Source organism: Euwallacea fornicatus, chromosome 14 (assembly GCF_040115645.1).
Source record: "Euwallacea fornicatus isolate EFF26 chromosome 14, ASM4011564v1, whole genome shotgun sequence".
NCBI lineage: Eukaryota > Metazoa > Arthropoda > Insecta > Coleoptera > Curculionidae > Euwallacea > Euwallacea fornicatus.
In genome coordinates, this window is record NC_089554.1 from 649,035 (window position 1) to 672,538 (window position 23,504).

Sequence of the window (23,504 nt, forward strand, 5' to 3'; positions counted from 1 at the left end):
CGGAACTACCTAGAACAAAAAATTAGAAACAAGGATGTGTCCAATCAAGATGAATTGTGGAAAAACCTATACGAAGAATGATCACATGTTTATTTTTTAGTAATTATTAATTTGACGTGAAATTATGATATATTTAAAATATTTCATACTTTTGGCTACCACTGTATATATAGGGTCATTCACGATAAGTGTCCCATTAAATGTTTACGGGGATCTAATATAGCTAGAGATCTGAAATTTTGGATACTCATGTAATGGAGTGTGATCTGTTGAAATAAAATATTGCTATCGTTGCGACGTTGGCAGATCTATGTGTAACTGACAACTTTGTTATTTTAAATTGCACATCCTGTATTTTATTACATTTTAGAATTTCCCGGAAGGTTTAAATCCCAGTTTATCTATCATATGCCATAGCTATGATGAACCGGTTTCAAAATAAATATTAGAATCTCTGAGAGTAAAAGGCACCACTTATTAGTTGATTCGGTTAGGAGGAGGCTATGGGTTAACAACGTAAAATGAACGAAATTGTAACATCCTTTATAATAAACTAGATCTACGTAATATAAATAAAATTAGAGATTTTGCTGAAAATTTTAATTAAAAAAATTATAAAAAAATATTTGTGAATATCTCAAAAACAACTGAAAACAATTATATTAATGTATAATACTTTTCGATAGAGAATTTGTTGATCTTTCAAATGCCATCCAAAAATATAGGGTGTTCTATTTAAGATTCTCATTTAATGCTCATATTTACATCCTTCTGATATCGCACTAATTTTTTCACCCCCTGTATGTAAATCCAAAAAATGTATAATATTAAAAGATACAGATAACTAATAAGAGTCTGTAGCTCAAATTTCAACCCTCTAGCTATCATAGTTGAAAAGATATGCGCTTTTCAATTTAGAACTGTTTGTTGTCAAATCAGTAAAAAAAAAATTGATTTCGAAAACGGTTCATCATAGCTATGGCATATGATAGATAAACTGGAGTTTAAATCTTCCGGCAAATTCGAAAATGTGATAAAATACAGGGTGTGCCATTTAAAATAACAAAGTCGTTGTCACTTACACGTAGATCTGTCAGCGTCGCAACGAGACCAATATTTTAATTTAACAAATCAAACTCCATTACATCATTATCCAAAATTTCAGTTCTCTAACTATAATAGAATCCCGTAATCTTTTAATAGGACTCTCACCGTGAATGACCCTATGTATTAGGTCGTGTAGTATGAAATGAGTAGAATTAAATTGAAACTTTAGTCATTTTTTTTTCATATGAAATGTTTTTATTGTCAATCGAAATATGCACCACCATTATCAATACACTTCTGCCATTTAATGGGAAGTTCATTGATTCCCCTGCTGTAAAAGCCTGCAAGCCGGGAATCGATAAACTCGTGGAAGGCAGCTTTGACAGCCTCGTCGGAGTTGGATGTTTTCCCTACCAAGACGTTATCCAAATTTTGAAAGAAGTGGTAATCAGTGGGTGCTAAGTCGGGTGAATGTGGTGGATGACGAAGAGTTTCCAATTCCAACTCTTGTAGCTTGGCCAATGTGACTTGTGCGGTGTGTGACCGAGCGTTGTCGTGCAACAATAGCGGTGCGCTTCGATTGACTAATCTTGGCGGCTTAACTGTCAGTTGCCTCATCATTTCGGTCAGTTGTCGGCAGTAGACATCAGCCGTAATCGATTCACCAGGTTTCGCGAAGCTGTGATGAATGACACCTGCGTTGGACCACCAAACGGACACCATAAGCTTCTTTTGATGAAGATTTTTTTTCGCACAACGTTTTGGTGGTTCCTCTTGATCAAACCACTGCGATGAACGTCCGGTATTGTCATATAGGATCCATTTCTCATCACAAGTAACAATCCGATTCAAAAATGGATCGTTATTATACCGGCACAACAAAGAAACACAAGCTTGGAGACGTCGTTCTTTCTATATGTCCCTCAACTCATGCGGTACCCACTTGTCCAGCTTTTTCACCTCACCAATTTCAGCCAAATGAGTCAATATTGTTTTTTGGTCACACTGAATATTAACGAAAATTCGAACGCACTTTGACGTGGATTCGCTTCCACCACGGCTTTCAGATGATCGTTATCCACTTGAGTTTCAGGTCGTCCACGTGGTTCATTTGTTAGGTCAAAATTGCCAGAAGGAAATTTCATGAACCAACGAGATACTGTTTGCTGTGAAGTGACTTCAGCACCAAACGCATCATTAATATTGCGAGCCGTCTGAGCTGTTGTGGTTCTACGGTGGAACTCATATTTCATTAACACACGAATTTCACTATTTTGCATGGCTGCACAAAAATTTTTATAAAAATAAAAGTTTTCAATAATTTTTAACACTTTAAACTCTGATCGAAAGAGGAAGAATGTGCCTTTTCCACATAAAAAAGTCAAGTCCAAATATAGATTTAGAGTGAAGTTATTCGCAGTTGAATGTGGCATTCGAGAATCTACTCATTTCATACTACACGACCTAATAGTATATTGTTCAATAAACGGCGAAAGTAGCTTTTTTTGTTATTCGGTATCAGTTTCGACTCGGCATCGCCTCGAAATATAGAAAATAATTTTTGACGCTATATTATACTTTTTCGCGGGCCTTGCATGAAACCAACAGTAATTGAATGATTAAACAATTTAATTATTATTAACTTCGCCAACTGTATTCGCAAACACTGCAGTTTGATAGCGAACGATTTTGTCATAGACAGCCAAATATACACAAAATCAACAAAACAGGGGAATATTCAATTCCGTTGTTAAATAATTAGAACTTCGCTGTATTGTTATTTTACTCCACGCCTATACAACAGACAGGGATAGGTTATAAAACATTCAGTGTTTGTTACACGTTATTCTGATTCACGGCATGATACACTGTCATCAGATACAAATTTAGAAATGGGCAAATTTCCAACAATATTCCCATGAATGGCGGGCCGCGTTCGCTCGTCGCTGTCAAACTTACAACTCCAGAGACGAAAGTTATCATCATGAATATCCCCTTTATAGAGAAGAAAACGATGTTTTCGGTTACGGTAAAGCACGAAGAAAGTTGAATTTTTTGCGTAGTCGAAGAAAAAATTTATGTAGGATTTTAAAAGTAAAGATAAAAAGTTATAATGGGATTTCTATACAAGAAATTTCAGTCCTCGGCCTGGAAAAAAAGAAATCTCGGCTGTTCTGGATTTGACAGTGTGTGAAAATTCTCAGGATAATAAATCTTTAAAATTTATGGAACTGCGATTTTATCGTCTCATATTAATGATACGATAACATACTCAAAATTAAACACGAACCACATAAACTTCACCTCTTAACTCGTAATTTAAAGCCTCTTGGCGCGTGTCTTATCAAAATTCGCAAACGTACCGAACTCAGGCAGGAGGAAAATAGACTTCTCTCTTTCTGAGGGTTTCTCTAACCCTTTTGCGTCACGTAAAATATTACAGCGAAAAGGCGGAATTTTAGGGAATAAGTAAGGCGACTTTATGATCTTAGTTACATATTGTTATATCTCCGACCTACAAGCGAATGCTCTTTTGTTAGATTTCTTGCAGTCTCTGATAAATGGATCTCCCACCTTTTTCAGATGCAATTTATGGAGTCAAAAACAACTGGGGCACGATAAGTCTAGTTGCATAAACGCTTTTAGTCAAATTGGCGATTATTCATGCATCGGCCATTATCAGAAATCTCCTAAATTGCTGTACTTTACCGTGTCATTTGCTTGATGGATGCAAGATAAAGCGGTAATGCGTTTAAATTCTAGAGCCATTTTATTTCAAGGTGTTCAATTCATGCTAATGGTAGAACAAAAAAATAGGAAATAGATCCACAATTGTGTTATTTCTAATAGTCTCATTATTTTGCAACTTTAATATTTCTGTTGTCGTCATTCACAGTGACTACAAGTTAGTTTTTTAAGAGAGATCTGTAGGCTCTACGAACGATATAATTGGCAACATCCTCTGTTAGGGACTTTAAGTTAATGTTTTTTTTGTTTGTTGCTGTTAATTTTGGTTTTTGTTATGTATTTGCATTTCACCCCTGAAGTTACGCCTATGTGCGGCGATATTTATTCTGATAATATCATCTAGGTGCCAGACCACATGGCCCATCAGGCCAAAACTAAGGGTACGTTTTGGCTGGGGAATATGCTACTAGTCAAAGGAAGCTTTCTCGGTCGGGACTATTGCCATGGTGGGCAATTTTTTGGGCCTGCAATATTCCCAGAAAAGCTACTAGTATAGATATTCCCCAGATGGCCGCGATTTATAGGATTCGGCGTAGCCATAGCCCGTGAGGGTTCTTGGTGGTGGTGCGCCCCTGGTTGGAATTCCTCGGGTTTAGTACTTAAGGGATAATCGGAGTAATTTTTGCTCTCTTTTTTCTTCTCTTCGTGTGGAAGCTGCGTCGGTGTCGGGATGTAATCGAAATCATAGTGTGTAACCCGCCCAATTAACCATTCTCCCTCTTCCTACTTAGACCAAAACTCTTTCATTATTTGATATAAGTGCAAGTTAAATACAGTCCATTTCATGTAAACCAAATTGGCGTTTTCGTGGTTTCATTTATCGAAGGAATCCCTATACACGCACAATCGGCCAGCCGTCCATGATCGGATTGATGGGTACGGCCGGCCACCATCGGCAGTTGATACACACGAACAGTTTTACCAAGGATTATGGCCATCAGTTCTATGCCGTTTACGATACAGAACTGTTACCATTAAAGAATTTGCTACGTACGATCGATTTAGGACGACGGTTTTCATTCTAAAAAATTTCGCAGGAAGAATGTGCAGCTACAATAATTGTACTATCAGTGTTGGGAAAAAACCCAACATAAATCAGCGTTATCGCTGGGCACCAATTAGGCTCTAAAGACGTTGGAACAATCCCTAATACATCTGCTGCATTGCACCCCGCGATGCAGCACTTACACTCACGTGTTTAAACCCGGCCACCGTGATGGCACTGGTTCCTTGAATTATCGCTGTCCCGATTTATGGGGGGCACCAGATAAATCTGTCAAGGGAACCAGAGAGCCACATCTGGGCTTTGACCTTGGAGATTCTTAGTAAAAAACTTTCCACAGAACTAGGGGGCGGTGTCAGTTGGGATTGGTCAAGATCTTTTCGTGGTAATCTCCCTCCAGCCCCACCATCCCTGGGACGCAAATAATCTAGGACTCCCAAAAAGCATTCTCTGAAAGACAATACTCGCGAAAGCTTCTTCCCGTTTTGTGGACACTCTCGATCCTTGAACGCGGACTCCCTCAAAATCTCTCTCATATAACTTAACTCTAAAACAGTGTTCGCGAACTCTCTCTCTCTCCCGTTTCTCAGACACTTCTCGATCCCTGAAGCGGAACACTATCAAACCTCTCTCACAACATTACCTCAATCTCTACTCTGTAACTCTTTTACAAGTCACCCTTCAACTTTTATACGTATCATTCTCAAATCTCGGGCAACCCAATACCGACTCTGTAAAATATATGTATAAAAAGTGTATATAAAGTTGTAAATCGTAGTGTAACTTGGAGTGATATCTGTAGTGTAAAGTAAATTACTTAATTCGTGCTACGGAGTTTGTCTTCCCCGAACCCTTGAACCCCGTTTACAATCAATTGACGCATCAGCGTCTGGTCCTTCGAATCAATAACTCACACCAGCAAAATAGGAGATACCTCTTCGGGTGCCTTGTAAGGTAGTCGATTCTGTTAGGCAGTGACTAAAAGCCCCTGGCCTAAACAATCAGAAGAAAGGCAAAAAAGAAAAAGAAAGAAAATTTAGGTTAAGGACTGGTTACTGAACGTAGTACCTTGTCACATATGGAATTGATACGGGAGCTTCGCTGCTCAAGTGCTGCTGACTTAAAAAATTATCTCCGAATGAGTGAGGAATATTTTGAATATTTATTAAATCTCGTCAAACCATGTATTACAAGAGAAGATACAGCAATGCGACAAGCAATTAGTGCAGAAAGAGAAATCGTTAGTAACTCTAAAGTACTTAGCGACAGGAGGAATTTAGAGCCAAAACCTCATTATATTTTCAGATAATTCATTAATAGTCCTAATAATAACATAGACAAGGAATGCTCACACGTGCCCTATGTATTTATTCATGATAAAAATTTTAGCAAAGATTAAAATTTGTGCCGGCAGTTCAAGGACTGAAATGCGGGACTACACACGTTCAGTTTTCTTCATGTATCGGTGGACGACAGGTTCTGGCGTGCCGACTGATTGATCGTGTGTAGTCGACAGCGGCCTGCCGGCTCTGTATGTGTATTGGTACTTCAGTGAAACTGGGAAATTATCGAAAGTGCCTAGTTACAGTCTGGCTATGGTGATCGTTCACGTATTCTCAATATGGTTGATTGGTAAGTTTATTTTGCAATGTCTATCAAATGTATCTCGAAGTAGCAGCTGTGTGTGTATTTTCCTTCAGTATTTAATAAAAGACTTTAGTACTTAAAAGTTCATTTGAGCTGTGTCCAAAAATTATTGGATCACCCATGAAATATAAAAGACATAAAATTGAAATAATAGTATAAGTTTAATTCCCTTTTGCTGAGAACAGGATTTCGTTGAAATTATATCGCATACTGTATATTTATTGAATTTCGCTTATACGTGGAGAAAAAGCTAAAAAAAAAACATTAATTATTTTATTCGTCTGAAAATGTAAGACCACTTGTTTTCTCTTTAGTTATCTCCTTTGTGCATTCTTGCCTAGTTTTTGTTTTTCTAATTCAGTACCGTGTTAAACTCCATACGTTCTATATATTTCATAATGCCTCGCGGAAATTTGTTAGCTCCTGAAGGAATGGAACGAATAAAAGTTTTACACGAATTGAAACGGTTAAAAAAAGTTGCTGTAAAAATAGACGGCTCAAAAATGTTATTCACAATTTTATTAGCAGAGTTTGTAAAATTACTAAAACGAAAAAGACGGACGCCCAAGCAAACTGTCTAAGCGGGATGGTAACAGAATTTCAAAGAAAGCTGTCCGAGAAAATAAGTCATCATGGAAATCATATCGGAAGTTCAGTTAGACGTATGTAAACAAACTGTTTGTAATGTGTTAAAGCGCTCCAAGTTCGTGACTTAAAAGAAAAAAGAAAGAAAACGACCCCTTAGTGAGCGCCATAAAAATGCGAGAGTGGCTTTTGCAAAACGAGTCATATCTTGGTCCGACGAGTGACTTTCAGTCATTTTTCAGAAGATAAAAAGTTCAATCTCGATGGATCAGATGGTTAGGCTTACCACTGGCACAACTTAATAAGAGAAAAATAATTCTTTTTCCCAACACTAACACGGTAGAGGCTCGGTTCTGACTTGAGTAGGGTTTTCTTTCAATGGTCCGACTAATATCGCTTTTTTATCGAGTAAAATGAACGCCCACAATTATGTATTTCTCCTCAGAGACAATCTTTTACCACTTGGTGATTTTTTTGTAGGGCTTAATTACGTTTTCATGTAGGATGATGTTTCAATTGATAGGTCTCGTGTAACAAGACATTGATTTTTCGTCCACAACATCAATGTTATGAAAAGACCTGTAAAGAATCCAGGTTTAAACCTAATTGAAAATTTATGGATATATTTAGTCTGCAAGATCTGTAATAAGGGACGGCACCAGTTTATCAGCATTCAGGACCTGAAGAAAAAGATTGCTGAAGAGTGATATGGTATGCCACCTGAAATTTTCTAAGGATTAATCGAAAGAATGAAGGGCTGAATATTTTACGTCATACAAAGGAAAAGAGATGCCATATGATTGTGAAGGTATTTTGAGCAAAAATTACGTGATCTCATAGTTTGGACAGGAATTTTTCATTTTGCCGTTATAAAATTGTTAATTCATAAAATGACCCTAAATCTATTAATTATTTGTATATATATATTCGCTCTTTTCAAGTTTGCTCAAATAAATTCATAGTAGTAGTAGTAGGAAATCTTGATTCATTTAAAAAAAAGCTATCGGCTTCATTGGTCTGTCTGTCCATGGCATAATGTCTTACCTTTCTTCACAATTCAATTTAAATGTATACAAAAAGGGCAAGACAAGAAAAAAAAACATAATTCTTGTAAATATTCTAGCAATGTAGTGGAAGGAAAGAGGAAGCGGGATTGTCTACTTTGTCTTGTTAGGCAAAGGGGTTGTTGGGTATAGTCCAATTGTAGTGATTGTCTTTCCATATTGATTGTGGTTGTAGTAATCTTTCCGTTATTGCAGTCATTAGTGTAAGTTCATATAAATGTAAGATCCAGTAGTCAAATCAACCACTCTGTACATAGTTTTTAATTGTATTGCATTGTGTATTCTGATCATGTCGAGACTCTATCGGAATGGCTGTAGATTGTAATAGAGTTAGGGTTCAGTTATTGTCACGGAGATGATGAACTCCTTTGGCACGCCCATGATAGATGTTGGTTGGTGTGTGAGAATTCCCACCAAGTTACTTTGTCGGCATGGGAGTTCCCCGCGGAAGACTTTGTCGGCTTTATTGTTGCAGACGCAGTTACCGCCAACGAGGGATTTTTTTATCAGCTTCGGCACCACGATCCAATGCGGCGGGTAGTGCGCGTGGTATCGATGACACCCCCAATTAGGGCACGCCCATGGTGCGCCGCCAGAGGGTTTAGTATTTAAGACTTTTCCGAAGACTGGGAATTCCTATTATTGTTCCGCTCAACTTTGCTAGCTCACAGATGAATAAAAACGCGATCAAAGAATTCGAACATCCAAACTCGAAATCTTTTGCGACACGGGGTTTTTTAGTGGGTGAAACCCCACACAGGGTGGTTGCACGGGCACCAGTATCGTCTTCAGGCAAGATTTTTTTATCCCTGGAATCGCGTCCTCCAAAAAAAAAATGAATTCTTATCCTATTCCAACTCCTTTTTATTGATATTCGATTCAATTTGAAAGTGAAGACCAAAGTTGCGTTCACCCTTATAAACCCATTTTTGAATTATGCCTTAGACCAACGAAATAAAAGCCTACATATGTAAATGTGCCTTGGATGAATTGTGGAGAGGGTTCTCGGGGTGTCTTATCTTGATGATTAGTCTCAGTGCGATCTGTTCTGTACTTTGCATGTGTTATCTTATTCTCTCTGTAGCATTTGCTCTTAGTATATGTGTATAATCCAGTAGCGGTCTGTAGATGGATTTGTAAATTTTGGTGGCCGTTTTCGTACTAAGTCTTTTGTTTTTTTTATGGCAGAGTTCTAAAGTGTTTGGTTCTTTTAATGATTTCCGTTCTTGTATGTTGTAGGTATTTGGTGAATTTTCATTTATTATCAATTGTTATCCCTAGATATTTTATTTCCAATTTTAGTTTCATTTGGTGATCAACAGTTACTAATGTTGGGAGTTGTTTTTTATCTGATGGTTTGGAAATAGCAGTTGATTTTTGATTTGGTGTTACTCTCGATCTATAGAATTGAGTAATTGTGTTGTCCGTTAGTGTTTGCAGTTTTTCCACCGTTTTCGTTGTGGTTTTATCGTGCGCGATAAGTCTAGTGTCGTCAGCGTATTGCAGTAAATGTACAGTGCCACAGAAAAGTATACGTACCCCCATCAAAAATGGCTGTTTGGGCAGAACGGATCAGAGCATCTTTTCGAAAAATTATTTATGCCCAAAAATATATTAAATTTTATTATTAACAAAACATTAAAAAAAATCCTCTTTTAACAAAATTAAAAAAACTCATAATTGCAGGACAAAAAGGTATGCGTACGGGCAATAGATTTTGCGATATTCCTCTAAGATCTGACATGTTGCTGCAAGTTAACGTCTGGTTTCTGCAATAGTTGTAATCTGACCAGCTTGTGTATAGGTTTCTCACTAGTTAGACAGAATAATTGATCGATATGGCGCCAAAAAGTAAAGAGATTAGCATTGAATTGCGTGAACAAATTATTAGATTGAGGAATGAAGGAAATTCACTAAACAGTATTGCCAAAAATGTTGGACGGGCCAAATCTAGTATTCAAAGAGTTTTAGAAAATTTTTCAACCACCAATTCACTTCATAGTAGACCTCGAAGTGTTTAGTTACAAAAACCCCAGAACAACGGCAGTGGAAATTCGAAATACATTGGAAGACGATCATAAAATACATGTTCATTCAGAAACAGTAAGGACAGTTCTTCGCAACAAGAGTTTTCATAGTAGAGTTCCCAGGAAGAAACCCTTTATAACATATACTAATAAACAAAAGCGGCTTCACTTTGCTCATCTACACATTGATAAAACCAATGATTTTTGGAGTTCTGTCGTATTTAGTGTTGAGAACAAATTTAATTTATTTGGTAGTGATGGAAAACAAAGAATCTGGAGAAAGGTAAATGAAGAGCTAAATCCTAAAAATATTATTCCTACCGTAAAACACGGAGGAGGGTCCATGATGGTTTGGGGGGTGTATGTCTGCTGGTCGGGTGGGTAATTTGGTGTTTGTAGATACGACAATGGATCGATTTGTTTATTTGAACGTACTCAAAAACAATTTGAAACAGTCTGCGGAAAAACTGGGCCTTTCAAGCGGATGGTGCTTCCAACAGGATAACGATCCGAAGCATACATCTGCTATTGTAAAAGAATGGTTAATTTATAATATCCCAAAACAACTCCATTCACCACCCCAATCTCCGGACTTGAGCCCCATCGAACATTTATGGGATGAACTGGAGCGATGCATAAGAAAGAGGATAATTCACAACAAACAAAATTTAAGAGATGCTTTATCGCAAGAGTGGAATGATATTTCAATAGTGGTTACTAGAAATTTGGTTTTTTCTATGAAGAATAGGCTAAAGGCAGTTATTGAGGCCAAAGGAGGACCAAAAAAATATTAAGAATGGTTTTTTTATTTGTTATTCGTTGATGAGTTCTCTCGTACACAAACTTTTTTGAGTTGCAATTATCAGTTTTCTTAATTTTGTTAAATTCGGGATTTTTTTGTTGCTTAGTTAAAAACAAATTTACTATAAGTTTAGACATATATAATTTTCCCAAAAGGATTTTCTTTATTATCCAATTCTTTATGTAAAAAAAGCCGTTTTCGACGAGGGTACGCATACTTTTCTATGGCATTGTATATACTGTTTTGTAGTTTTTTTTTACCTTGTAGGTTATGTTCTGATTTCTAGCATGTAATCAATCATTGTCCATCTCCCGTGATGAGTCACGGCAAAGGAAGAAGAATATTCTTTGTTTAAAAAAACACGTGGACAAATTTGGGCCTTGTATAAATTGACAACGAATGGAAAACATGTGTGCGACAAATGTTATGCAGCTGACCAAAGGCCAGGGAGGTAGGTGGTGATATAAAAAAAAAGGCAGAACACTTTGACACGAGAGCTAAGAAGGTTGCACTAAAGACCCTTCGAGAATAATTATTGTCACAACTTGTTATAGTTGTTAACGTAAATAAATAGAAACCATCAAAAACACGGGATTTTTACTTTATTCCTTGTGACTTAGTCCACATACTCATGTTCACCACTGAGTGACGCGAGATGATATGAGGATAGTACTCAATATCCTTCAGGTTATGGTTGTGTATGTCGTGGCAGTACATGTTGGCGATCCTTAAAGGAGCCTCTGCTTAGGGGCAACGTAAAGGAAATGTCAAATAAATTATATTTCTTAAAAACTCATTTTATTCGTCTTAAGAAATAACTAAAAGGGGTCCTATGCTTTTTGGCTATATCTTATTAGTTGACTAATGACATTTATTTAGCAATATTATTTTATTTATAAAATTGCATTATATCTATGAATAGTTAGATGGATAATGGTTATAGTCAGTTCATTGATTTATCTTAATATGAGTTACCTATAATGCTATTTGCATTCAAGATTCAATGTCACACTCCATATTTGCTTTTGACTCATTTCAACTTCGCTTTCATTGATTTTTATTTGCTGCAAATTCAACAATATTGTTAGATTCGCTCAAAGTAAATTGCTTAAAAACAAATAATAAGTTTTTCGCACTAAAATAAATGCTGAAGCCGGTAGATCTCATGACGGTGAAAAATAAAAGGAAAATCTTGACTTGAATGATTGACAAAATCTTTTCTTTTTTTTTTATTTTCCACAGTTTAATCGCTCTAGAATAATGTTTACGCAAAACAAAAAATTAGGGCCTCAGCAGCACTTGCGATATTACGTGCAAGAAGTGTCCTTTTTCTGATTTGGCAAATTGTTCTGTTTTTGTATTTACATAGGAATACAATTTCTATGTAAATTTCATTGATAAGATTCGAAGATTTTTCTCGGCACTGACGCATATTATAATAATTATAATTTGAATTTAATTAAGTTAACGAAACTGTTGAAAATTAATTAATCCGTCCATGAATACATTTCCCTTAATTAAACATAATTGAGGCATTGCTGCCTAAACCATAATGAAAAAAACTATTTCTGCATAATAAATAATTCAAAGTAAAAAGTGGACCTTGTTACCACAGGTTGAGGGAATAAAAACGGTGTAACAAAATTAAATAATTGCAAATTCAAAGCTTTAATTATTTATGCAAACGGAAAACGGAACCTGAAATAATTAATTTACTCCATTAAGCAATAAGAGGCGTTCATTATTTGCTTATTTTATTTGCATCGTAAAACTTAGTCCTCGAGCCGTTATTAAATCAGTGATTTCCGACAGTCGACCATCATTGATTCCCTCCCTGTATTACAAAAGACTAAATTGCAGTGATTTCTCGTAAACACGTTTTTGCTTTTTCGAGAAGCATTGTTCGTCCTTCTGACTACCTAATGTACTGAATAATCACCAATTTCCTTAAAGGCGCTATCTGAAATGAGTTTTACTTCCTTAACACAATTATTGTTCTTAATATTACCGGCTATTGGCAGATAATGTTATCGTTTTTTTTTTAGTAGAAGAACAGAGACGAAAAATAACATGGACATTTAGCACAGAAATATTTAATATGACCTAAGAATATATATTATAAATGTGAAAATACAGCAAAATAACAAAAATTCATATTTATCTTAATAAAATCTGGAAAATTGTTATTCGAACGGACAATTTGTTATTTATGAACAAAAGCATATCTACAGATTTATTCCATTACTCCCGATGGTAATTTAAGTTTCGAAGATTTCAGAAACTGATCCGAAAACATACAGCAATAGATCAATTTGGTTTTAACCGCCACAATCTGCTCGAAAAGATTGAAACTTACTCTTATTTTGGACCAACATAATACTAACAACACATTTAATGGGTAGAAGTTAGGCAGGTCTATGTGCATTAATGAGATATCTAACAGTCTGGCACCCTATGGTCTACCTTATAAATTATATACTTGAATATGCTTTAAATGCCCAAACACCTACTCTGTATATATATATTTTTTTGATTAAATAGAAAGATTGTTATGAGTTCTAAATAGAATATGCATTACAAAACTTAGTTAAAAAAAATGCAAAAAATTCAACTATCTCAAAAATTTGACAAAAATCGAGGATAACTCTGCAGCAAAACTTCTAATAAAAAAATTGTGCAAATAAAAGATATTAATTTTTTGAAGGTCTAAAAGTATTTGTAAAAAAATATGGAGTTGCCATTTGAAAAAAAAGTTAACTTTGAAATGACCTTAAAATAATATTTTAGCTGAAAGTTACTATCTTCATGACATGTCTCCCTCTTTACCGGACAACTTTTATTTGAAACTTTCTTTTCATATAACGTACTGTTTTTGAATAATCTTCAATCACAACTTTAAAGGGGATACCCTGTAAACCATGCCAGTAACCAGGGTATTTCAACTTCGACTCCCATCATTGGGCTCTTGGACACTACAGGACATACGAAGAAGATTAAATTGAGGCAAAATTACGTAATTTAGTGCTTGATCAAATACCATTTTCCAAATTTTAATTCTCAGAGAATTTCCGAAAATATCTGAAGAAAAGTAAAAATTGGAGATTTCGTTCTTATTTTGTTTGTTGTTTTTTTGAGAAGGAAGTGCAAAACCACAAGCACATTTTCATTGTCACTTTTCTGAGCTACCTGATGGCGTTGTCAGATTTGCCATCTGACAATTTTTCTATCGATAAATCCAATGTGGCGCCAATGAAAAAAATTTTTGTCAAAGATGTTAGCCGAAAAATGAAGTGTCGGATGGCAAATTTGAAAACGTTAACATGTAGCTGAAAAAAAGTGGCAAAGAAAATTTCTTTGTGGTTTTGGGCTTATTTCTCAAATAACTCTAAAAAAATAAAAACTAAATCTCCAATATTTTATTTTTGTTGGGCTCTCTTCGTAAGTACTTGGAAAATTCAAATTTTCAAAACGGCATTTGGTTAAGGGCAAAATTATGCAATTTTGCCCTAATTTAGACTCCTTCGTATCTGTTCTAGTTTTCAAAATCCCGTTGATGAGGGTCGAACTTGAAATGTCCCGTATACTGCTATAGTATATATTATAAAGAAAACATTTTTCAAGAAAATGGTGATACAAGTCAAATGTTGTTTTTAATTGTGCATTTTTTGACTTAACAGACATGTATACAGGGTTACCAATGTATACTATGATGTTTTTAAGTTATTTCAAAAATCCTTAGTATATTTCATGTAATATACCTATGTAATTTTAATTATCATTATTGTAATAAACAATTAAGGTGGCTCGCTAAATCGTCTGACTTCACCCTTATGACGTTTTGCGTATTATTATTTGAAGCATAGAGTGTATTTAAATAATTCCAAGAACATAGAAAAGTTAAAAAAAAGGAGTTATCCAAGAAGCTTAACAAATACTTCCTCAAATGATAAAAAAATTCTTGAGGAATTTGAATAGCGACTTACACACTGATAAGACGCAAAATTGGGCACAGTTCGAACATTTAATGCATTAGGTTGTAGTAGTTTGTATTGTTATTTCTTAAGTATTAATAGTACTATTATTATTTCTATTTTTTGTATTTTCTTTCAAAACCTGTTCATTAAGACACGGGTGTGTTACATGAAATATGTTGAGAATGTCGCAAAGAATACAATAACTAAATAATACACATATAGTTCTATAAGAAAAAAAAAGGAAAATTACATTCATTTACTACATGCGTAACCCTGTATTCATGTTTGTTATGTTAAAAAATGTACAATTAAAAACAATATTTGACGTGTTCCAGCATTTTAATGAAAAATATTTCCTTCAAGTTTTAATGAATTTAGGCGAACCTTTTAGCATCTATGTATTGTAGATGAAACAGCATACATCTTGGAAGATGCGAAAGATGTGGCACCTATGATAGATGACGAAATAACTGAGGTAGTCGTACAAAGTCCTCAGGCCTATACATGAAGACTAATACCAAATTCCATCAAAAACTAGTTTCTGCCATCAATTTATTGAAATGAAGCAGAATTTTCAATATTAATAGCAAATCTGAACGCAACTTAACCAAGAAGTGGCGTAAAATACTTAGGAGTAACATTCGACAAAACACTTAAATTCACTCGTGTTCAAAATATGAGAATAGAAATTACTAAACTAGTAAAACATTTTCCATCGCTGACGTATACCGATCAAGAGATCGCTAAAAGAACTATTACAAAATGTACGAGTCCATCCGGAGACCATCGGTAGATTGCGGACATGTACCGAGGGCAAATGCCAGAGAAAAAACGAAATAAAACATTTAAATAACAGAACAGATTGCACTAAGACTGATTACTGAAAGAAGGCCGACAATTCTATCCATCTAACCAACTACTATACGAACTGACACACTTCAACAAATTGAAGCGAAATGGAGAGATAGTCGTCATAACCGAATCATTCTGAACCCTCTTTACCTTTCAAGACAAACAAGAAAATCCCGCTTCCTATCCCCTTCCACAACTTTATTTGAACATCTTCAAATGTAATCTTTTCTTTGAATTTTGTAACATTTCATTTTGGAGTTTGTGAAATTTTCCAAAGAAAATTAGTAAGCTTCAATATACTTCTTTAAATAGTCAAGGTCTCATACTTCATCACTTTGTTTTATTTAGAAGAATTTAAATGATAAAATGTCATGTGATTTATGTGAAATATATACCTTCTGTGACAAACTTTTTAAATTTTTAAAATTAATAAATTTGTACTCTTTTTTAAAGACAGGTTCATTAGGGTACATTTAGGCGGCGGCAACTGTTAATTAGTAACTAACCGAAGAATGCAAGTGAAGTTAATCTTATCCAACAGTTAACCTAAGGACAACGCTATGAGGCATCTCGATAATTCACAGAAACACATTGAGTGATAGCCGTGATAACGAGTCCTTTTATCTGCAGTTTAGCAGGACGTTGAAGAAGAACCAGCACTGAATGCGTTTCAAAAAGATCGATCTAACTAATTTCATGTCGATTTAGAATTGAAGACTACAGCAAGATAAAATCTATTTAATTAACCATGTGCAAGAATATTCATGCTAGAGAGTAAGAAATAGGTTTACGCCCTATTGCATGTGTTTCGTGGCATGTTTATGTAGGGTTTTCCTTACAGGCACGCAGAATGTTCTATTTCTAGTGGAGATTTCGTTGGCCTGCCATATTATAATAATGGCCTCCACTATCAAACAGGACCAAGGTGTATTATCGGAAAAAATATTAAAAAATATGGCTTTCAATGAGGTCAAAGCAATAATACATTTTTTTGTGAATTTCTCTCAACATTTTTAGCTCATACTAAAATATCGACGAATTTTACTACTTATTTACCATTTTTTCAAGGCATATCAAAACACCGAACACATTTACGATCTAATTTCACAAGCACTCTTAAATAGAACCTAAGTTGTAACAAGATTTCTCCTTTTATGAACCCTCTCATCTCCCATTTCTGCGATCAGAGCAAACTTTTATAATCAAGACTGTATCACGCATTCTGAGACTTTTATCGGATCCTCTTTAGCTTTTCGTCCCCGTAAACAAATACTTTATAATATAAATTGGAACTGTCATAATGGGTGATTTATTTTTATTTAACAAGGGGAAATTTGTAATAAAAACGACACAGCTGTAATACCTTAAAACTGAAGGACAAGTCTTTCATTCCAGGGAAAATTGTTGTTTAAAGAAAAATATTAAATGGTGCTTGAATTAATGGTAAAGTGGAAGATGAATAAAAAATTTGCCCTTTGTTGGAAGGGTAGAAGGCAAAAAAAAATGTTTTTGTGTTATGTTCTAATTGGCATGACTTGCTCTATAATTCAAAAGAAGTGCGCCTTAGAAAGAACAGAGCATTAAGTTAGGTCCAAAGAAGGGGGGGATGCGAGACATCTATTTAGACGACAAAATCAGTATTCAGCTCAATGTGGCACGGACCGTCACAAAATTAGTTCGACAGAATCGTTAACACGCACATTCGTAAGTAATATCGTACAATTTTTTAAATTACCAAACAAATAAACATTTTGATATTTGGGTCGTTTCTTGGGTTTGAGTTTTACTAGGGAAAAACACGCGAAAAGGCTCTATATATTGTTTGTTGGCTTTCCGAAGACCGTTTATAGAGGATTGCTTTTAAGCTCTAGGACTCCATGTCGATGGTGTGTTAGTCAGAAGTACACAATTTGTTTACGAATTTCAAATATGTACATCAACCAAGGATGCGTTCTAAACTCCTTTAGAATGACGAGAGGGAAATTCAGGAAAAAGGGGAAAAAAACTCGCAATTTTTTCTAAAAAAATCTAAAGAGGGTTATCCATCCTCTCAATTAATGCATTTTATTAAATATGAACAGGGAGCATAAAGCGTTATTCATTTAAATATGTTTGAATGATCTATGTGACAACAAATGTAGCCGTTATGAATACGGACAGTACAGATGACCGCTACAACGGACTCTTTCACCAAGGATGAATTAGTAAGTATAATTCATTTTCTACAAGCAGCAGGCTGGACCGTATCGCAAATTTATCGTAAAATGAGCAATGGAAGTCTGGTTAAACATGTGAGCCATATGATTTATATATGTTCAACCAGGCCTCCGGTAGAGCTAGACTTATGTCTTTGTTCCCTGTCGTTATGTACAACGGTTCGCCCTTTAGGGTGCATCTTTAGGCTTGCCGGACAATTTCCCTGCACTGTCACATTTGTGTGGAGCTTACTGAAAGTACACTTTGCTCGTTTTACGAGAAATTTCTAAAGAGCTGCATCTTGCTGCATTTGGGAAAAAGTCATACTTCTTATTTAATTTACACTTGGCCGAAAAAATATCCGTAATGGCCACATTGGCGGATTAAGACATTAATGGCCTCGTTGTACTATCCATTGTTTCGCTATGATGCGCAAAAGCCGCTAACGGTGGAGGATGAGGTGGACGGGCTGCGCAACTGCGCGAGGCGCCGATTTCTCTCCCACGCAGTCTAATTACATTGTATTCACTTCTGCGTAAATACTCGATATTTAGCTTAAAACAAAGGACCCTAAAATGCACACCCAAGTTTCCAGGACTTCAATTGAGTTATACAGGCATAACAACTTCAAGTGGAAACATTAGGATTGTGTATATGAGAGAAGGACCGCATAAGATTTAATATGCCTTCGACAAAGACCAACGAAGCGGATTGCAGGGCTGATGACTCACGTGAGCGGAATCAAACCAATGTTACCAGATCACTTACCGCGCTAGAACTTTTACTGATATAAGTTCTAGTGATAAATAAATTTTTTGTTATTATTTAATTACATTGTTGCTTTTTGATTTTATATAGTTTAAAGTTCCCATCAACGTAAAGGTTGCGAAAGTACTACTAATCTAAACATAAAAGTGGAGACGACGGCCAGATTGACTTTGCCTACGTCAGCCGCTACCCTCGCAACCCACATTGTGGGCCATTATCGAAGGCTTATTAACCTTATGCAGTCCTTCATTGGCACAATCCTTATGTGTTCACTTCAACTCAGATATCTACATATGTACATATGGCTAATGTGTATGTGATCAGAATCGCTGATACAGTAAAAGTTGTAAAAAAAATGCGTCTGCCTTTATTTTGTTCCCCAGTTTACTTACTTATTTTTTTGCCACTTCTGGAGATCAAACAAAATATTCTTTGAAATATTAAAACATCCCCGTTATCAATAAACAAAATCTAACTGCGTCATAACGTTGTTGTTAAAATTCATTAAATGCGACAGCCAAAATAGTCGACTTTTCTCACCTTGCTGATGAACTTAGCGCGTAGATGAGCAAAAAAAGGCAATAACTTCTCTTCTTTCATGTCGCTCAAATCTAAAACATCATAAGTTGAAGACGCCTGGTAGTCGAAGGTCATATTTACACATCCCCAACTCAAAGGCCATCCCTCCAATAAGTGTTGATTAAACTTCTCCAGGTCGCGCATTGGAAAACTAGGTAAAAACTAAAACTGAAAATGATTTCCGCGGCTTTCCAGCCCCGTGCTTTCCAGCAGGGGCCTATATGTATATATGGATTCCAAGGTGTGCGCCTGTCTGGACCTGTTTCGTCCTGCAGACGCCGTTTCATGGTGGCGTGCCACTCAGTTTGCAGGCTTTCAGCTCAGGATTAAAACGCTTTCAGGGTTGAAGGATGTATCGCGTATTCGCTATCTGATCGCTTACTAACTCGCTGACTCAAATCGATGACTCAGATTAGTCGAACACAGTACTATGAGTAAATAATCCAGACTAAAAACCTTTCAGCAGGAATTTTTATTTTTGTTTTGCTGAGATATGATTGGTGTGCAATGTGACCTGTGATTTTTAGTGAGCCATGCTGTTCGGTTAGTGGTTGTAACATATAGATTTGTGTCTTATTAGTGGCCCCAAGCCGAACATGGCCTTTAGGATTTCGTTGCTGGTGTGTCTGGCGATTTCTGCATTAAATTCAGGTAGGCAGGGCGATCAATTCACCGCATGAATTTTTAATGTTAAGCCTTCCTTTGGAGTCTAGAAGCGGGCAAAAATCATAAGTCTGGCAGGAACATGCTTACCTTTTTCGATATAAAGCTCCAAATACGTGCCAGTTCCAAAATTACAAAAAATACAAAACAAATAGTAAAAAGAGAGAAGTTCAGTTTGAAGTATGTGGATGGGAAATTGATTTCTAACTTCCTCAACATCGGTCGACTAGTCTGCATTAATTTACGTACATCAACTTCTACTTCAACAGTTTCGAACTCAAGCTTTGAAATTTTGATTCAAATTTATCTAACAAAGCTCAGTTTTGCCTTTGTTTTGACATGGGAAAGTCCTTAATGTGAGATCTTTTAGTTCTGGTGTTGAAAGTAGCATTATCATGAAAAATTTTATTCTTCAATTTAATGTGTTGAAGCATTAATGAAGCTACTATTGTTTTCGCAAATTTATAATATTGCATCTGTAAGATTTAATGATACAGGTTTTTAAATTTATATTTTAGGTAACATTGAAATAGATCAGTAATTGGTTTTAAATTAGGTTAAATCGCAAACAACTTTGTGGTAACAATAAAATTGTGTATTATTACCAGCAAAGACGAAGTTTAAAAAGAACCTTAAGCCAGTTTTCCGGCATTTTCGAAAGAATGTCGCGAGCTTTTCACCCAGAAACTTCAACATTCTTGTGACCCAAAAGTTCGTAATTATGTTAAAAAAGTATCTAAATTATACGAATCCCACACCAAATGCTTTAAATTTTTTATAATGGCCCTTTTTTTAGTTCCGATGTCTTCGAAGAATAAGAGAAAACTTACAATTTCGTACATTTTCCAGTATCCATTATTGGCCGAAAATTGCGATTTGTATAAGATTTTAAGGTGAAATAAATTGATATTCCTTAAACCTAATTAATAATCACGTGATTTAAATTTTGATGACTTAATTATAAAAAATAATTTAAGAAACCTGCGATTTTGTCACTCCACTGTGAAAACTTGCTTATAATTGAAGTGGGGCATTTGGACCTGCATGAAATCGTTCAATACAAGTTGGATGAAAAGGGATTTGATTAATGAACATGTTGTTATCGAATTTGAAAAGCTGCCATTATTATTTAAAAATCAAATATCAAATTTACCGTGACATTTTTGTAACCGTTTAAGAATTCCATATCCTCGAGGATGATTCAAATTTCACTTACAAAAGTCAATTTTTGCAAACTATTCTTTAATCGGCCGAGCTCTCCCTTTCCAATCAGAAATTTAAAAATAGTGAAATAAAAAATTATTATTTTATCGTTTAATTTTTTTGACTTTTACAGCCCCTCATGTTACCACCCAGCAATCTTCAGATTTATATATAATTAAATACATTTTTTGATCCAAGTAAAGCCCGTACTGGATTTCTTTATTAAAATTTTCGAGAAATCTCCTCGAGTGCAAGCTGACAAATTGAGATTTATCTCTTAATTTCTGTAACTTTCGTTCAACTTCTTGAGGAACAATTCTGATTTATCTAATTTCACTTAGGAATTTCACACATTTCATCAATTGCATTTCTTTTATTTTATGGGAATCCAATTCTCCCCTTTCATGTTTTCTGAAACTTGGGGGAAATCCTGGACTTTAAATCGTATATTACTCTTATCGGAATCTTGATGTTCACTTGAGCTGTTGAACTTTTCCTTTTCAGAAAGTTAAAAGTTGAAGTATGTGTATAATGTGGCTTAAAATTGCTCGTATTTTCTCTACCCTGAAATGTTATTAGTATCTATCTTCTTTTCATTGAGAAAACGTATGATATTTTAACCCGCAACCGGAAACGTAACTGTCCAGCCAAAAAAAGTTTTTCCCTATTCATTTTTTCTTTCAACTTGCCAAACTCCTTCACAAAAATATGCTCATTTTCCTAATGTTCTTATATGGCATTTCTAAAAAATAAATGACCTGGAAAAGACCTAATAAATCTCAATTTGACCACCCTAGTAGGTCATCTGTCGTTCCTGGACAACAGATTCTGAGTTATTACATATTAAAAAGTTATTCTTTGAACTTGTTATTGTTCGTCAAAGCTCGTTAAGGTCAAATATTGTTTGATTCACAAAATGAACCTCCATGTAATTTAACGTTATAGAATTTGCATAATTCAGCCATTAGACAACTTTTATTATTCCTAAACTTTTCAATTTGACGTTTTATTGATGAATATTTCAAGTAACTAACAAATAAATAAATAAAGGCAGGTTTCGAAGTAAATGATAGTATAGTTGCAAAAGTCTTTAAATTGTCCTGTTAAGGAGGTCACTATAAAACAAGCTTTAAACTTTTATAGGTTTCTTACTTTTGAACTATACCAAAGTATTGATGGATTATTCTATTATTATTATTATTTAAGTTCAGTTATTATTACTCTCGCAGTACTCTTCTACCTAAGGATTGGAGCAACCTTTTGACTTGTTTAACATGCTGCAAATGTCGTGTGGCTCTAAATTTTACCAGACCACCCTCCCCCTCACTCTTGAAAACTTTTTACAGATTTCTTTTTTATTCAAAAGCAGCATTAAATAGGACAAAATGTATGATCTTTTGACGTTGGTTCCTTTGTTGTAAATGTTGCTTACGTCACCGGTAGTACAAAATGACCGGCATTTAAAATTAAAAAAATGTTAAAGTAATGGATCAAGTGGCACCTCAAACTAAATGTCTTTCAAAACTGCATTCAAGGGGGTATTATGATTCTAAATATATCGATTAATTTTTGAGCACAATACGTACATTTGTGGTAAAAAATGTAACATAAAATAATTTAAATAGTGCGTGAACAATGGAAAAAATTGTTTGTTTTCGATTTTGCCCTCATAAATAATTTTTCTTTAAAAAAGAATGAAAAGATAAATAAAAATAATCAAAAATAATTAAGTGCCGCACGATATACTAAAAATGTTCAAAAAGTGTAATCTGTTAGATGAGCAAAGTTCCACTATTCTCTTAGATTTTATGGTGCAAATTATCTTTTTTGCCCAAAATGTAATAAAGTAAAAGTCTTAGCAATATTTCACGTGGAAAAACAACTTAGGACATGGGCAAGCAATAAAACTTTGAGCGTGCTTGCTTTTATTTGCCGGTTACTGCAAAATCCAGCGTAATGCGACCATTGCATGACTTTAATTCAGTTTTCCCTGGCAGGTACCGTTAGGGGTCGACAATCCATATTACTACATTAGGGCTTCTTGAAGTAAATTATTTCCTTCTTTTGTAAACTGATATATAGCTTTAGATCTGTAAAAAAGTAATATCGTTTTCACACTATCGACACATGATTTATGCCATGCTTCGATGTTTCAGGGCCAAAATTCATTAGTAGCGAATACGACAAAGTTTTGAGGACAAACTGTTGTGAATAGCGTCTATTAATGTTGTTTGAAAACTCGTTAACGCGATCACATTATATTCCATATTCCAGAATCCCTCTATTAACAGAGCAATGTTTTCATTTACAATAACGTCAATGACTACGAAGTCCTATTAACCGGTT

The 23,504-nt window shown here is 35.1% G+C and overlaps 1 protein-coding gene across 5 annotated transcripts in view; it reads left to right on the forward strand.

Moving 5' to 3' along the window:
* The first annotated feature begins 6,280 nt into the window (after positions 1 to 6,280).
* Positions 6,281 to 23,504, forward strand: part of LOC136343332 (neurotrimin-like) — a 307,358-nt gene continuing 290,134 nt past the window's right edge. For 2 of the 5 annotated variants that reach the window (XM_066290001.1, XM_066290003.1), the window contains exon 1: positions 19,594 to 19,943. In XM_066290001.1, coding sequence (XP_066146098.1) covers positions 19,889 to 19,943 — 55 coding nt within the window. In that variant the 5' untranslated portion in view covers positions 19,594 to 19,888. Of the gene's footprint in view, positions 6,431 to 19,592; positions 19,944 to 23,504 lie in introns of those variants that run through there. The other 3 variants (XM_066290002.1, XM_066290004.1, XM_066290005.1) reach the window with 3 other exon arrangements.